This window comes from Apis laboriosa, unplaced genomic scaffold, assembly GCF_014066325.1.
Source record: "Apis laboriosa isolate Shangri-la unplaced genomic scaffold, ASM1406632v1 scaffold4_cov146, whole genome shotgun sequence".
NCBI classification, from domain to species: domain Eukaryota; kingdom Metazoa; phylum Arthropoda; class Insecta; order Hymenoptera; family Apidae; genus Apis; species Apis laboriosa.
In genome coordinates, this window is record NW_025223501.1 from 224764 (window position 1) to 242714 (window position 17951).

Genomic DNA, 17951 nt, shown 5'->3' on the forward strand with positions numbered 1-17951 from the left:
TAATAATGTTGTAAAAATTTATATAATATGGATGAACTTTTTTAATCAAAATATTATATATATTAACTTTAAAAATATTTTTTATATAAATTGTATTAATATGTATGTATCTGGAATTATAAATATTGAATAAATTATCATTTTAGTCAAAAAATTGTTTATTATATATTTATTATATATATTATATTTATTATATATTTATAACATATATAATGAATAATTATAAATTGAAATATATTGAACATCATAAATGATAGATATTAAAAAAAGAAAATTGTTAAATATTTTATTGAAAATATAAATTTTTAAAGTACTAATTGTTCTTTAGTAGTTAAACTATCTAATAAAATCTTTTCTATTGTAAGAGGATATTCTGAAAAAAAAATTTTTAATAACAAATTTAATAGGTTACGTTAATAAAATAATAATATATATTAATTTTTGAAAATATTTTTCATTCTTACCTCGATTGTACCATGAATCATTATTTCCAGCATTTTTTCTTGCTGAATTAAGTGCATTATGAATTGCAATAGGTATCGCATAACTCATACATAATGGTGGTTCACCAGTAGCTATGATTATTTAATAATTTATTAAGATTAATCAAATGCATTGAAAATTACTATTAATAGTTTTATCTTTCAATTAATTATAATTTAATATAATCAAAATTTAATTATAATATATAATTTTACCTTTTGAACGAAGAACACTTAATGGATTAGTACTATTTCTACGGAAATAAACTCGAAAATCGACAGGAATGTCCTTTGCACCTGGTGGTTTATAATTCTGCAAAAAAATATATATTTTCAATTTTTTTTTAACAATTTTTTTTTGCACATATATATTAAATTAGACAAATTCAGAAACGGTACCCAAGTTCTATAATTTGTTAATTGACCAGTTTTCGGATCATAAATTAGCTGTTCGTAAGTCCAATATCCGAGACCCATTGTGAAAGCACCTTCCACTTGTCCCAAATCTAGTTCTGGATTCATACTCCTTCCAACATCTTCAATTAAATCTACTCTGTGTATAATATGTTGTCCGGTCAATACATCAATCTCAACTTCTGCTATAGTTGCCCCATATATTGGATATGATTTTATATCATCTTTTACAGTAAACCTAAATATACATGAACATATTTCATAAATATATTAATTAGAAAGCGAATTTAGCTATCAAATTATTATAAAACATACATGTATCGCGCACATAAATCAATATCTCTTAAGTGTGCTGTTAATACTAATTTTTGCCAAGAAAAGTTTTCCAACTCCTTTTTAATAGGTTCTAATCTCTGAACTAGTTCTTTGCAAGCCATCATAGTTGCCTAAAAATATTAAAATATATATGTATTTTTAAATAGCATATATTTTCGATTAATCCGTTTATTATATTCCTCATCAATATTAATTAATTTGAAATATATTTTAAAAGATATTATTTTAAATAACTTTTATTATGTTAAATATAAATATTTTTTCTAATTTTTTCTAATTTTTAAATTATTCGTAAAAAACTTTTGTAAAAAACTATTGCATTAAATTTTATCTGTATAAAATCTGTATGTAACATTCCAATCACTGAAGCATTCTCATAATGAATAATAAATTAATAATTATTAATAAAATCAGCGTTTACGGAATTCATCCTTTTTTCTAATTTGTGTTTTGCTCCGCCAACTTCATTATAAATAAATGAAATTCAGTTTAAATATCAAAACGCAAATCTTTCTATGCTCTGTGCAGTTCATATGTTAGTAAAAATTATGTAACTTAATAAATAAATAAATAACAACTAATAAACATACTAATAAATATATTATTATGAATGCACATATAAGTAAAATTCAAAATTACAGTATCAAAAAATTTTGCAAATAACTCCTAAAGTCAATCATTGATTATGCTTAAAAAAAATTATTCAAAATAAAATCTTTTACAACATTTCAAACTTATTAAGATGAGAGAGAGCTAATTGGAAAAATGATCATATTTTCTATATATAATATTATATATGATATATATAAGGTAATAATAAACAAACAAATGCATTACATATGCACAAGTCTCACTGGTAACACTACCACCAGTAACCATATTATTTGGAGATGTTAAATTGTTGCTTGCTTTTACAGTGATCAATGATAAGTCAATACCTAAAGTATGTGCTGCTACTTGAGCTACCTATAATGAAAAAAAAATTTTTTTTTATTAAAAATTTTTTAGTATATTATTTATAAAAAGATTTAATTATGATATTTGATAATACCTTAGTATTAATTCCCTGACCACACTCAATTCCTCCATGGGTAACAGAAACTGTGCCATCTCGTGCATAAATCGAAACAAGTGCATGAAATTGACCAAAAATAGTCAAAGGATACGTCATAGGTATCAAACTTATTCCTTTCTTCTTCCATCGATTTTCCTATAAATATAAATTTCATTATAATCAATATTTTATATAATAATAAAATTACAATAAAAAATTAAATATTCTTACAGCATTAAAAATATCTACAGCTCTTTTTCTGATATCATAATCCGCATTCTGACATAGTTCTTCTATCATAGGCTGTAATACTTTTTTATGATCCTCAATCATGTTTGCATATCTAACTTCTAATGGATCTTTTTCAACAGTTTTTGCTATGTGTTCCATTATGTTTTCTATTATAGCTATACCTTCTGTTGAACCTAGAAAAAAAATTAAAATAAAATTAGAAAATTAAATTAAATTTTAACTTTAGAAAAATTATTTCTTTTCACTATATTGTTGATTAGAAATACCTGGAGCTCGACAAAAAGTATTGGAAGGCAAGTCAGTTTTAACTTCAAAGCCTTGATAAGTCCAAGTAGTGTAATCATAACAACTAAAATTTTTATAAAAAAGAATTTCTATATATGATTTTTTATTTATTATAATATATATTGATTTGAATTTATTGAGGCAATAAATTAGAAGACAAATTAGAAAAATAACTTCATCAACAATTTGATTTTTTAAGAATTATAATAGTTACATTACCATAATTTTTGAGATTTTATATATGTAAAGCCATGATAGAATGTGTATCAATATGCTATTACTTATCTATATAAATTGCTTTTATAAATACATTGCTATAGTCGACATCTAAAATGCATGATAGATAAACTTTAGCGAGTTAATATAATTAATATAATTAATATATTTATCCATAAAAAATTTTGATATTTTGCAGATCTAAAAATAGTTCATTTGTATAGTTATATATTTTAGATATCAGCTACCACAATGTGTTTATAATAAATAAGTAAGTAGCATATTGATATATATACTATCATGAAAGTATATATATGGATATAATTCAATGTAATAATAGTAATAATTTTTATTAATATCTCAAAAACTATAATTCCAATTATAATTTTAAATATATCTTTACTTTAAATATATTTCTAATTTGTTGTCTCAGTAATTAAAATTGTGTCTATATATTACTTTTTCATTTGTTCTACAACTGTAGGAGCATGAAATTCGTTAAAATTGGAACCACTGTTGCCCCAGTGTTTTGAATTCAAATATTGAATTTGACCGTCATCATTTACACCAATTTCATATTCTTGACGAGTATCATATCGTTTTCCTATAGCGAGCATATTGCTTTCTATCGACATAATGAATCTAACTGGTCGATTTAATTTATAGCATACTAAAGCACAAGCACAAGCAATTTGTGTAGCACGAGATATTTTTGCACCATAAGCACCTCCTAATCTCCTCACATTAATGTTAATACTGTAAAATTAAAATTAGCAATTTTAAAAAACAATAAATTGAATAAATTCAACATTGTATTTTGTATATATTACTTATTATTTTTTATATTAAGACACTGAGCTATGGCTACTTGGGTGAGATCCATCCATTGAGTTGCAGCAAAAACGTCTATTCCATCCTCTATTGGCACACAAACGCATGTTTGAGTTTCCATAGTGAAATGATATTGACTTCCGTTTCTAAATGTTCCTTTTATTACATGTTTCACATCATTTCCTATGATATTCAAATTTAATGAGTTCAAAAAAAAAATAATAAACAATAATATAAATTTAGAATAATAATATTTTTATATTTAATATAAAGAATAATAAAAATTTTAGTTCTATAAAATTGCAATAATATGTGAATGAATAATTATGAAATGAAATATTTTGTATAAACTTTATCCAAAATATTATATTTGCACCTTTGGTTTGTGCAATGGAATTAGCTGATTCATATACTCTGGTATTATCATTCAATGCAAGTATATCCTCAATCGTTAATAATATTTTTTCTGGTATGAAATCAATATAGGAAACATTTACTATTTGTGCTGCTTGATTAGCAATTGTAAAAGTTGTAGCAACAATTACTCCGATTGGCTGTCCAGCATATTCAATATTTGTATCTACAAAAAGCTTAAAATATAAAAAATTAAGATAAGTTATAAATTTTGAATATTAAATTTTAAATAACATTTTTTTTTTTTAATGATCTAACTTACTACTTCATCAAAATTCAAGAATAATAATTGAGCATTTGCTGGTATAAATAAATTTTTTCCAGGAATATCTTTAGCTGTATAGAATGCTATTACTCCTTTCATTTTCTAGAAATATATATTCAAATTTACAAGAAAAATATATAATAAATGTTATAAATTTAAAATTAAAAATTAATGGTTTAAAAATGTTAAAATTTGCAAAATATTTAAATTTATTTAAATTTAATAAAAATACCAATGCTTCAGAAGCATCGATGTTCTTTATTTTTCCATTAGCTACTGTGGTAAGAACAAAAGCACAAAAAACTTCATTTGGAAATGGTGGAAAATCATTTGTATAATGTGCTTCACCCGATGTTTGATATATAGCTTCCATTTTTGGCAAAGGCTGATTCAAAGGCCATAGATATTTATTTGTATCGTAATTTTGTTTTCCAGAAGACAATCCACGCTCTAAAATAGATCCACCACTGCGTAATGTTGGATTCACATTTTCTGGTTTAATACTTAAAATAAACTATAAAAGAATTTTTTTCATATAAATATTTAATTATACTAGAAATTTCAATAATTTCTTATCCAAAAATACAAACTTTGTAGAAAAGACCTTCTGCAAGTATTTTTCTAAATTTTGGAGAATAATCAGGCAAAACATAGTCAGGTTGTATCTCCGCATCTAATATATCTAAAGCTTGTTTAACTATGTTCTCCTCAAAGATGAATTTCCCGAATAAAAAATTTTCAGTTTTTGAAGCATGCAACTGAAAATATTAATTTAATTCTTTTTTAAATCTATTTATTTACATCTTTCAATTTATCTTTATTACATTTAGTTTTTACTCACGAAATTTTTGTTTATTCCACCTATGATAATGTTTGGCTTCTCCAGTACTTTTCCACTTCCATCCAATTTAAACAAGAATGCTGCGTTTACAGCAGCATGAGCATTTTGTGATCGCGGCATTATCTAAGTTTAATTTTCTTGATAAAAATTATTATTCTAGATAATTCAATTACATAAAATAATAATATAAAAAGTATACTTTATAAGATCTGTATTCGTAATCCTCGCCAAGAGCCGACAATATTATACTGTATATAATTTTATGTTTCATATTACAGTTTAAAAATTCAAGTAATGTCATGGCAGTTTTCTTGCCACCAACTTCCACTGAAAAAATGAAAATATTCAATTTACATATATAAATATTTAAAATATTTTTATTTAAATTCTTTTATTTACCTATATGCAATTGTGCTCCCGCAGTTTCCAAAATTAAAAATAAATCTGATGGAAATTCTCGATGCTCGTATTTAATCATTAAATTTCCTGCTACAGATCCAATCTGCAATATAAAGTTTTTTATTTATTTTATTTGTTTTATATTTATTACATATGCTTAATTGGATTTACCTACATTTCTCACAGGAACACTAGCAATTAAATCAATATGTTTAGCCAAATGCTGTAAATATTTAAATCCTGGTTCTTTTGAATATTTTTCAAAAGTTTCCATTGCTACAGTAAGGGAGACATTGCCTCCAATAGTTAAAGTATCATTATCTTTTCTTATATTACGCAAATCAGATATATCGTTTATATCAATAATTATATCTGGTATTTTCGATCGATACACACCTACAAGAAAAAAAATATATATATTATATATTATGTAATAAATAAAATTTAATAATATAAAATTAATATAAATTATTATTAATAATTGTATATATACCATGTGCAGTATTGCCACCATGTAAAATGTAGCTTGCATTTGAATTCTTTTGAAATAATGCAAACAAATCATCAATTGATAGAATTTTATGAAACTCACTATTATCCAATTTCATATCAATTTTATGTTCTGTCTTCTGAATGACTGTGCAACAACAATTACAACTATTTTCATACAACGCATTAATTCTTTTACAAGTTTTTATATTAAATAATTCCTAAATAAAAAAATTTTTTATCATAGAAAAATATTTTTCAATAAAAGATTTAAATAGAATATAACAAATAAAAATGTAAATAATGAATAATATTGAATAAAACATCTTTTTGAATAAATAAAATAGTTATCTCTATAAAATCTAATACTTAAGAAAGATTAAGAAAAATTACTTATAATTGATATTATTAAAATTTCAAATATAGCTTAAATAATATGATATTATTTAATGTTGATATCTTGCTTGACATACTTCAATATCTTGAATATCTTTAACAAGATTTTCCTCAGCATCATTGGCGAATGCTTTAAATGTATCTAGAATCGGTCGATAGCCAGTACAACGACATATATTACTTCCAAACGAATTTTCTATTTGCTTCATTGTTAAATTTTTTTTTTTTAAGAGACTAAAAAATATGAAGTTTATTAAATTTATTTGTGAGATTTTTATTAAAATAAAATATAAATACAAATTATATATATACCTATACATATTCATTATCATTCCAGGTGAGCAAAAACCACATTGAGAACCATTTTTTCCTGCTAATCCTGTCTGTAAAGTATGATAGCCATTTTTCTTATTACCCAAACCTTCAATTGTTTTTATGATCCATCTATGATGTAAAAAATGATAAAATGATAAAATTAAGTAATTTGAAATATCAGTGATATAAAAATAATAAATTCAATAAATTACTTAGTTCTTAGTCTTACCCATTGCAAATAAGAATTGGTACTAAACAAGAATTCACAGATATATCCTCATCCTTAACTTTTACTGATACAATACATGCACCACAACCTCCTTCGAGGCACATAGCTTTAGTTCCTCGTAGTTTAGCATAATCTCGAATAAAGATATTCAGAGTAGTATCAGGCGGAATATCTTCTTTTACTGAAAAAAATAGTTATAATTATTGAATTGTTACTATTTTATTTTTCGATTATTACAATTAATAAATACAAACCAATATAACTTTGTTCATTGATGATAAATTGTATAATGTTCTTAGAATCTCTGAAATAATAATTATTACATTAATCAATAAATCAAGATATATATATTTATTTTTTTATAAATAATTAAAAATTTTGATGCAAGATTTCATAATTCAAATTCATAATTCAATTTCAAAAATTTTCTTATCAATAATTATATTTTATTAGATAAAGAATAATATCAGATTATAATCAAATAAAGATCTTGATAAAAAATAATTCAAAAATAATTAGAGATAATGCAAAAGAATTGAAAATATTTTAATCGAATGTTAAAAAATATTTATTATATATATATATATATTAAAATATATTATACATTTATTGCTATAAGATTGCTTTTCAAATTAATTACTTCAAATAAATTCATGTGAATAATAATTCATGAAATTATATTCATTATTTTACAGTCAAAATTTTAAATAATTTTTTACATTTGATATTAATATAAATATAATAAAATATAATATATATTCGATTTATTCGATTTTTTTGACAAAATAATTAACTGATTTAAGACTTGACTTAAATTTGAGTTTGATAAATAAAAAAATAATTTAATATAATTATATTTTCTAAGTATGTAAAACTAAATTTGACATTTGTTTACAAATATTGAAACATAAAAAATGACTCTTCTGATGCATTATTTTTCTCTAAGAAATATAATTTAAGATTTATAATTATTATAAATAATTCGATTTTAAAAATATTACTCATATTAAAAATATATATCAAATTTTACTCATATGAAAAAACCGGCAGTATACTAAACAAAAAATGTATTCAAGTTTATTTTTAACAATATGTGTAAAATAAATTTTCTTGGAATGAATATGAATCTAATTGAATGGATAATATATTCATAAATAGATACATGTATTAATCCGAAATGACTTATCTACAGATAAGATTTATGGTATATCGGTGAATGAAGGATGGAAATCCTCTTGTTCTTATCTTATAATTTAATGATTTTTTTTAAGCGTAAAAAGTATTTTCAAATTCATTATAATCGATTAAAGTGATTTCTATTTTACATTATTGTTTCGATAAAATTATAAATATTTTTCAAAAAGAAATTTTCAATAGAGAATAAAGATAATTTATCTTATAACATATTACTCTTACTTAAAAATTGTAATATAAATAATATTTAATAAAAAAAAAATAAAAATAAAAATAAAATTGTAAAATAAAATCATATAATAATGACTAATTGCATATTAATTATATATTTAATTTAAATTGCAATTATATGCAATTAAAAATGTATTTAATATTAAGCATAAATGATAAAAAAAAGTAGGTATATGATATTTATCAAATGAATATACAATCGAGTGAATATGCAAAAAAAAAATTTATCACAAAAGAGATAATATATAAAAATGGGCTTAATGAATGAAAATTACATACATTACAATGCAATTTCAAATCTTACATAACATCAAAATTGACTTAAAATATTTAACAATAATAGTTTAATATCGCAATACTTAAAACTAAATGGCTTCTCTATATGAGTAATTTTCCTTTTTTCATCTCATAAATAGTGAAGCAATACATCTCGTAAATAGTGAAGCAAAATAGTAAAACAATATATCCAATCATAAAGCGATTTGAAAAAAAATATTTTAATAATGATTTTTCGATTATCTGTTTAATATTTCTCAAGTATCTAATGAAAAATATATGTAAATCATAAATTCAATTCCAACTCTTTTCTTAATTTTTTTATTCTCATAGCAATTATAATAATAGATACATATATTATTTAAAATTATAAAATTGATTTTCTCATGAAAGGATAAACATATATAAACATTAGGAATAAGTTTTATTTTATTTATATACAATTCTGCAATGTTTCTAAATTTTGAAATGGATAATTATTTACAAAAGACTTGTTTTATCAACTTTAATAATGATTCGATGATTTTAATATTTAATAATTTTAAAACTTTGTTTTATGGATTTTTAATTTATTTTTGCATATTTGATATTATTTGGTAATAATTAATAATAGCTAATATAAAATATTAGGAAACAAAAAATATTTTTTTTTAAAAAGAAAAACTTTTTATCTATAGTCCTAATAAGTCTAAAAATTTGAATCTGATACTTTATATGTTTAAAATTATCGATAAATAAAAAAACGAAAAAAATTTTTTTTCAATTTATTTTCAAAGTGAATGTTAATCGAGTCAACAAATTATATTTGTAGATATAATATAATAATATGTACGAAAAATATTTTCGTACGTAGAATAGTATAATAATCGTATATATATATATAATCGGATAATGATTCTACATAAAAAAAAAAAAAATTTGATATAATTCTTTTATCGGAACGTTTTTCGTTTCTTAAATTGATTTTAAAAATCTGTCAAATATAAAAAATTAATATCTTAATTAATCTGTATTAATTTCAAAAAAGTTTGTAATATTGTGCTTTATTCTATAGATCTATACATAAAAACAGTAATTATTTTTATAATAATGTTTATATAAAAAAGATATATTTCATTGTTTATGTAACATATTTTATAATGTTTATAATGTTATTTATAATGTTATTTTTATTATTCATAACATTGATTTAGTCTAATCTGCATTTGTATAAATGTAAAAAAAAAACTAGTATTATTTTAAAAATTAAAAATTAAAAATAAAAAATTAGTATTATTTTATTTATGATATATTTATTCATTATCAACTGTATCTAATATCAATTGAATGATAATTATATTAGAATTGCATTTGATATTAAAATTGTAAATTATTATGTGAATTTTTTATGTAAGTAACATAAATTTTAATTTTTTAGCATTACATATCATACTTTTAAAATTAAATTTTCACATTAAATTATTATAAATTATATACATATAGATAAACATTAATAATAATAATATTGATAATAATAACGAAGAAAAATTGAATGAATGAATAAAAAAATTTATCATATTATAAAATGTATTATTATAAGATATATAACCAATGATTCATTAATTTGTAAAAAAATATAAAGTAAAAAAATATTTATTTTAAACAATGTTCTAATCATTTTAATATTTATAAGATGTTAGATTATATTTAAACAAAATCGATTTTATCAAAGAAATAAAAAAGATAAAATTTAAATCGGCAAACATGTAAAATAAATATTAATAGAAATCGTAATATTATTTTCAATAGTGCGTAAATAACTCGAAAAAATACTCTAGTCCTTTAAATTTAGATCAAGTTAATACTTTGATCGACCAAGGATAATGAAGAAGAATCATAAAAAAAGATCTAATTGAAGATGCGAATATATCTGAAAAATTTTTGAAAATTATTATTGAGAAAATTATTTTAGCTAACAGATACTATGTTGAAAGTGAAAATTATTCTCGTATAAATGCTCTTATTACAAAACTATTTGTAAAAAAAAAAATTTTTGAAAGAAACTCTTTGAGAATTTTATCTTTAATATATTTGCATATTTTTAATGAGAACAATTTTCTGAAGAGATAATTAATACAAACAGAATGCAATTTTCTTTGAGTTATATCGATAATAGTGATGATTTCGTTTGAAATAACTCAAAATAAGGAATTTAGATTTCATATGTGATATATACCAGTTATCCTTTTAAGTTTATCTAAATACATGTGTATTTCAATTGTATTTCTTTCAATTTTAATATTTCTAAAAGTATTTATATTATATGCATAACCTATTTATTGTAAAGATCCTCCTCCTTTTTCCAGAGTTTTTTAGGTTGATGTTTGCAAATTCTATTTAGACAATAATAAATATAGTCAATTCTTTATCTTTTTATAGATATTAAATGTTTCAATTATTCCAAATAAAAAAATTTATATTGGCATTAATAAAGCATTGATAACCTTTTTAACAAAACCATGTAATGGATTTATATCTTTTTTTAAAATATAAATTTTTTTTATTGTTAATTAATAAGTCTTTAAAATATTAAAATAAAAATATTATAAAGTTATATAAATTGTAGTAGTAAATACATGTAACAAATAAGTTTTGTAATGTAAATATTTAAAAAAAATATTAATAAATAATATTTCGGTTTTTTCTATTAAAAATTAGTTTTTTCCATTCTTCAATTTTTATTTTATTTTAATTTTTTAAGCTGTCATATTTATTTTATTTTATTTATTGACTTATTTTTTTAAGTAGATTATATTGCAACGTTCTTATGTTTAGTAATTTCGATGTTGCTAACAAAAAACAGTATACAATAAACGCAATAGTTAAAAAATGATGTACAATGTTCATCAACTTCATGAATGATAATCAGCTTTAAAAGTTATCAATTTTAAAAAATAGTGAATCATTTAACGATATATTTTTTTCAACTACTATGCTAAATAATATACTACTTTGTTAGATAACAATAACAAGATATTTTTCTTGGAAGCATAAATGGAATATGATTAGAAAAGCTATCTATTTCATAGCATTCATTAAGTAATCATTATATTGCAAAAAATTGTATATATAAGTGCACACAAATATATAGATTCTTTTAAATATGTATTGCATGCGAATTAAGTATATATATGCAGCACAAATTCATAAGAATTTGAACATTATAGATATTTAACACATTTTTCTGAATAACTTTAATATTTATTTATCATTATAAAGTCAATATTTTAATTATAATAATTTATGATTTATATATTTATTATATATTATTATATATATTTATATATTTATTATATATATATATTATATATATTTATTATATATTTATGATTTATATATTTTACATAATAATTATTTATAAATTATAATTTACATAACAAAAAGTAAAAAAAAATAGAAATATAATTTAATATATCATTGTATATTATTACAATTATTATTATTATATTTACTATGCTTAAACTATCATAACATATAATGCTTTTATTATTACTATATTAATTATTACTTTATTTATTTTTGTATATTAATATAATTATATTTATAATTGAAATTTAAAAAAAAAGTTTATTATAAACATACAATATATCCATTTTATTTATATGTGATTATTTATATAAGTAGAAATGAAAAAATATTTCAAATGAAAATTGTAGTATTGATAGGGACATATCATAATTATAATTTGAGTTTAAAATAATATTGAACTTTCTGAAGAATAAATTAAATTTTTAGATAGAATCTTATTTCATCTTTATTATTCTTCTTTCTAATCATTCTTTATTCTTGTAAGTTAATACTGAAGTATATTCAAAATATATATATATATATATTTTTATAAACCTTTAATTTTTAAAAGCCACCAATATATAAACGTGGTATCTTGATAAATATGAACTTGAGAAATATGTAATTTCATTAAGATAATAGCACTTCCACATTACATATCAATAAGAAATTAATTAAATAAAAATTTTTAAAATAAATGAATTAAACATGAAATGAATGAATTAAAATATCAAAAATATATAAAGATTTATGACTTTTTTTTTTACTTCTCACTTTTTTTCGAATCTTTTATTTTACGAATGAATTTAAATAAAAAAAATGAAAATAGTTATATATGTAAATATAAATTAAATTGATATAAAATAAACAACAAAATATTTTTAATGATAATTTATGATGGAATGTTGCAAAATTACAAAATGATTTGATAAAAAAATGATTAATTAATTCTATAATCCTGATACGATTATAAAAATACATATGTATATTATGATATTATAGTATTGTATATTATTGTATTTTATTGTATATTATTATTGTATATTATTGTATATACAATAATATTATAGTATTGTATATTATAATATTATATAAGATGCATTTATAAATATAATCAAATAACTCCTTGTTATCAATCAGCAAAAAATAAGCATATCTCTTTTGTCTTTAATCTTTCGTATTAAATATTTCTCTGATTCTACATTTAAGTATTCATGAAAATTTACAAATTTTTTAAATATTTTCAATTTTTAATTTTTTTCAATGAGATTTTGAAATAAAGATATTTTAAGTAAACAATAAAAAGAAATATTCACTTGCATAAAAACATCTATAACCTTCAAAACTCTAAGCAAAGAATTTAAAAAAGATATTTTTTACAATAAATAAGTTTAATATTATTACATAAATAATATCTTTTAGTAATATTATTTATTAAAAGAAATATATAAAGAATATTTTCATAGCTATGTATTATTATATAGTATACATAATAAATAAAATTTCATTATCGACTTGAAAATAATTTAATTGAATAGTGCTTATTTATTCAAATTTATATAAGTTTATATTTTTGATATTTTATTTCTTTATCTAAATTAATTTTTTTTTAAAACATTTTTTTTTTAATTTTTTTGTTTACAACATTCCATTAAATTTCAACATAATTGACTAGACATTTTTTTTAACTGAATAACAATTAACTTTTACTACAGAGAAACATACAAGAGAACCTTAAATTCATTTTTGCTCAAAGTTATATTTATTTTTATTTTATTTTCTTTGAAATTAAGCATTATGTTATAATCAAAATTAAGTAATTCAATTTGATACAGCTTAAAAAAACAACATTGTAAGTTTAAATTAAAAAAAAATAGGAAAAAAAATGAATGAAATAGCAATATCAAATAATGTATATTAAACAATAAATTTCTCGTTATTGAATATAAAGTTATATAAAAAAAAAACAAATTTTATAAAATTATTCTTTTATAAAATTTTTAGCAATAATTAATAATAATATTACAGCATAATTATTGTAATAGAAAACAATGAAATAACATACCTAATATTTTCCTGAGCGGAGGTCATCTTTTATAAATGTTACAAAGCAAGAATTCACGTAAAAGTCGAACCGTTCTTGGGAATGGCACACGATACAATCATCATACATCGTTAGTTAGAATGTTGATTGAAGTTATCTTACTCAGCTTTAATGCAATTGTGTACGTTTGTACAACGTAAGCCTCCCACTACCTGTAAGAAAATAGTTGCAAAAAAAAAAATTATTTTCATGTTTATCTCATTTTGTATAAATCTAATTTTTCTAACTTTTATAATTTTCTTTTTTTAATAATATTTTTTAAATTTATTTCATAAATTATTATTTTTTTCTAATTATTTATATCCTTCATGTATATGAATTTTTATAGATTAAGAGTATTTTTTATTAATTATTTCATTGATTAAAAATAACTTGATATCTTTCTATTATTAGTTAAATGATAGTAATCTTAAAACTATTATATAATTATTTATATATAATTTTGAAAAATTTAGAAAAATTGATCAAACTTAAATATTTAAAAATAAAATGAATAAGTATTTCTTATGGTTGAAGAATAGACACGAATGATAATTTCAATAAATACTCTATTAAACGTCATTCATGCGTTACATAATAATCGTTTACAACATATTTATAGCGCATAATGATATTAATGACAATTAATACAAATTAATTATAAATAATAATATCTCAACACATGTTTTACTCGATATATATTTTCTGTTTGAATTAACGCAGATGAATTGTGACTATATTTAAAGAGAGACTTTTTTAACGGAAGATAAAACAGAAAAAACAAAATATATAATATGGCATACTAGAATATTTCATCAAGATAATCAGAAAAAATAGCGAGTTTTCTCCATGTTTCTATAGATTCTCTAGTTTGTTACCAATATACTGATTCGGTCCAGCTCGTTTAATTTTTCATCTCTCTCCTCTCTCCTTTCTCCTCTCTCCCTCTCTCTCTCTCTCTCTCTCTCTCTCTCTCTCTCTCTCTCTCTCTCTCTCTCTGTCATTACTTTCTCTTTAAACAAAATATTTACGCTAAAAGCTAGCGATTTAACACAGGTTTCTCCAGAATAACACTTTTAACACGTTCAGTGTCCTCCACTAATTAAATTTTTACTATTCTTTATAATAAACAACTTAAATTTTATAATTATTAATTAAATTAATTCACAATCGAATAGAATGGACTCTTCTATAGAAGAAATTAATGATATGTACATTTCATCTAACTAAATATCTAAATATATTTACAATAATTCTGAATAGATTTTTACTTCTATTTAGGAATAAACTGTACACTTGAAAATTATAAATAGGACATAGAATTAATAAACAATAAGTTTAACTTATTGTTTTCTTGAAATTTTATTGTTTACCATTTCATCTAATAGATAAATGTTGAAAATAAAATATGCACCTTTAACTATCTATTACGTTGCTCAAAATAACTGAATTAATAATAATGATAATAATAATAATGATAATAATCATAATGATGATGATGATGATGATAATGATGATGATGATGATGATAAGTTATTAGTATAAAAGAAAATAGTGCTATATTTTTACTGAATGTATAATTTACATAACATTTGAGTATCATTTTGAGCTACGTATCCATTCTATCAATTGTGAATCAGAACACTAGTGGACCCTTTTCAGTCAACCAGTAATCATTAATAATGTATACAATAATTGCTCTATAAAGTTAATATATTGTAAAAAAGAAGAAGCTAGTAGATAGAATTCTTCCATAACACTGAACGTGCTGCTGGTGATTAATGAGAAATATTAATCCAATGTTCTCTCTCTCTCTCTCTCTCTCTCTCTCTCTCTCTCTCTCCCCCCGCCCCCTCTCTCTAAAAATTATATCATCTTTCGCTAGCTTAGACACAGAAGATTTAGATAGATCACTACTGCCCTATAATTTTCGATAAAATATGTATTATATATGTATATGTAATATTGTCCTGTTATACTTGATCACCAATAAGTTTATACGAAGATTTTAGAATGTAAAATATTGTTCTAAATTTCTTTGTACAATCATTTAATCGATTTCAAGATGTTTATGTAGAAAAAGATCAATTTACATTTTTTTCGTTGTTTTCTATCTAAAAAAAAAAAATAATAATAATTAAATCTAAAAAAAAAATAATAAAAAAATAAAAATTATTATTTCCTCAATTGATGATATAATACAATTTTTGAACGACTTTGAACAAATCCGAAATAATGAATTTCTACATTATCATATTTTCTATTTTTTTTTTGTATGAAGTGAAATTTCATTAATTTTAACTTTATTAGATCTTCTGTTTTTACTGTTCAAAAATTTCTTTATTACTTATAAACATATTATAATATATATTAAATTTTTTATAGTTAATATATTTCTTTTTTATACAAATAAATATTTTTTCTCTTCTTTTCAAAATTAAGAAAATAATCGTGAAAAAATTTTGTATTGTGTTGTTTGAATTTATTCTTTCTAAAAATAAAATCTTATTATTTCAAATTCCCTTTTTTATTTCCTAAAAATAATAACATTATTTCTAATATATTTTTAGAGAAAATTTTTTAAAATTATATAAAACTTGCTCAAACAAAAATTGCTTTCTTAAACTTAATAGTGACCAGTTTTTTCTCACATGATTCATTAATTGAACATATTGTATTGATCTAGTCTCCTATGATTATTACTTCTGCCAACTCCTAGAACATATTATATGAACATATTATATGAAAACACTTAAACTAAATAAGTCACAGACTTTGTATCAGGAGTACACAAATTCCTAAACCAATAATATTTGGAGAATTGGAAATTATTACTCATTGTTCAAAAGAGATTTGTTTGAAATCTTCAAATCAGTATAACAAATCTGTCATTTGTTATATTGATACTTTAATATTTTGCATATTTTTAATCTTGTACAGTCCAATTGTGTAATATTTATGCACTCCTGATCATTTAAAATCCAATATTTTGAACTATACTTTCTCGTATTTTCAACGATTCACATTTTCTTTCTTTTCTTTTGCAATTATAACTAATATTCCTATCTTGATCAAAGAATTTCTGCTGCGCTGGAAACAGCTACATTTTACTTACTTGCGAATAAAATTTTAACTATTATTTTAAGTTTAACATTTAATGGGAATGTTTCATTGAAGTTTATAAAAATTTGAAAAATCTTACCAAGATGTTTTAGATTGCTTGAAATTTTTCAAATAAAGCGAAAATCATTGTTAATTGCAAAAGTGATCTATAATAAAGTAGTAAATCAATATCAAAGAGACCTCTGTAAAACATTTTTGTCTCATTTCCAGTTTCTTTAAATTCTTCTTACATTTCCTCTAATCATAAACACCGTTCGAATCAGTTATGAAAAAAATTTATAAGAATATAATATGTCACAGAAAATAATGTTAAATTTGAATTTCAATACATTTTACAGCTTTTTTTTTCTTTTTGCTTAGCTTACCATGCAGCCTTTGGAGGAGTTGCGGTACCAAATAAGAATATTTATCTCTAGAATATATATTGGTAATATATTGCAAATATTATTTATGGAGATAGCTGCACGTGCCAAGGGGATAAAATGAATCCCAAATTAGA

General features: G+C 20.9%; 1 protein-coding gene across 1 annotated transcript; it reads right to left on the reverse strand.

Annotated features, from left to right (window-relative positions):
* Positions 1 to 272: 272 nt before the first annotated feature.
* Positions 273 to 17951, reverse strand: LOC122717249 (indole-3-acetaldehyde oxidase-like). Its single transcript, XM_043941109.1, has 26 exons — positions 17818 to 17951; positions 14312 to 14502; positions 7473 to 7522; positions 7219 to 7399; positions 6987 to 7118; positions 6752 to 6908; positions 6283 to 6499; positions 5965 to 6185; positions 5790 to 5892; positions 5590 to 5717; positions 5391 to 5513; positions 5140 to 5307; positions 4782 to 5063; positions 4547 to 4651; positions 4247 to 4460; positions 3870 to 4053; positions 3499 to 3795; positions 2805 to 2887; positions 2518 to 2711; positions 2284 to 2442; positions 2070 to 2198; positions 1212 to 1342; positions 882 to 1134; positions 699 to 795; positions 465 to 575; positions 273 to 373 (listed from the first exon to the last, which is right to left on the reverse strand). The coding sequence occupies exons 2-26, from the start codon at positions 14335 to 14337 to the stop codon at positions 306 to 308; spliced, it is 3813 nt and encodes a 1270-aa protein (XP_043797044.1). The 5' UTR covers positions 14338 to 14502; positions 17818 to 17951; the 3' UTR covers positions 273 to 305.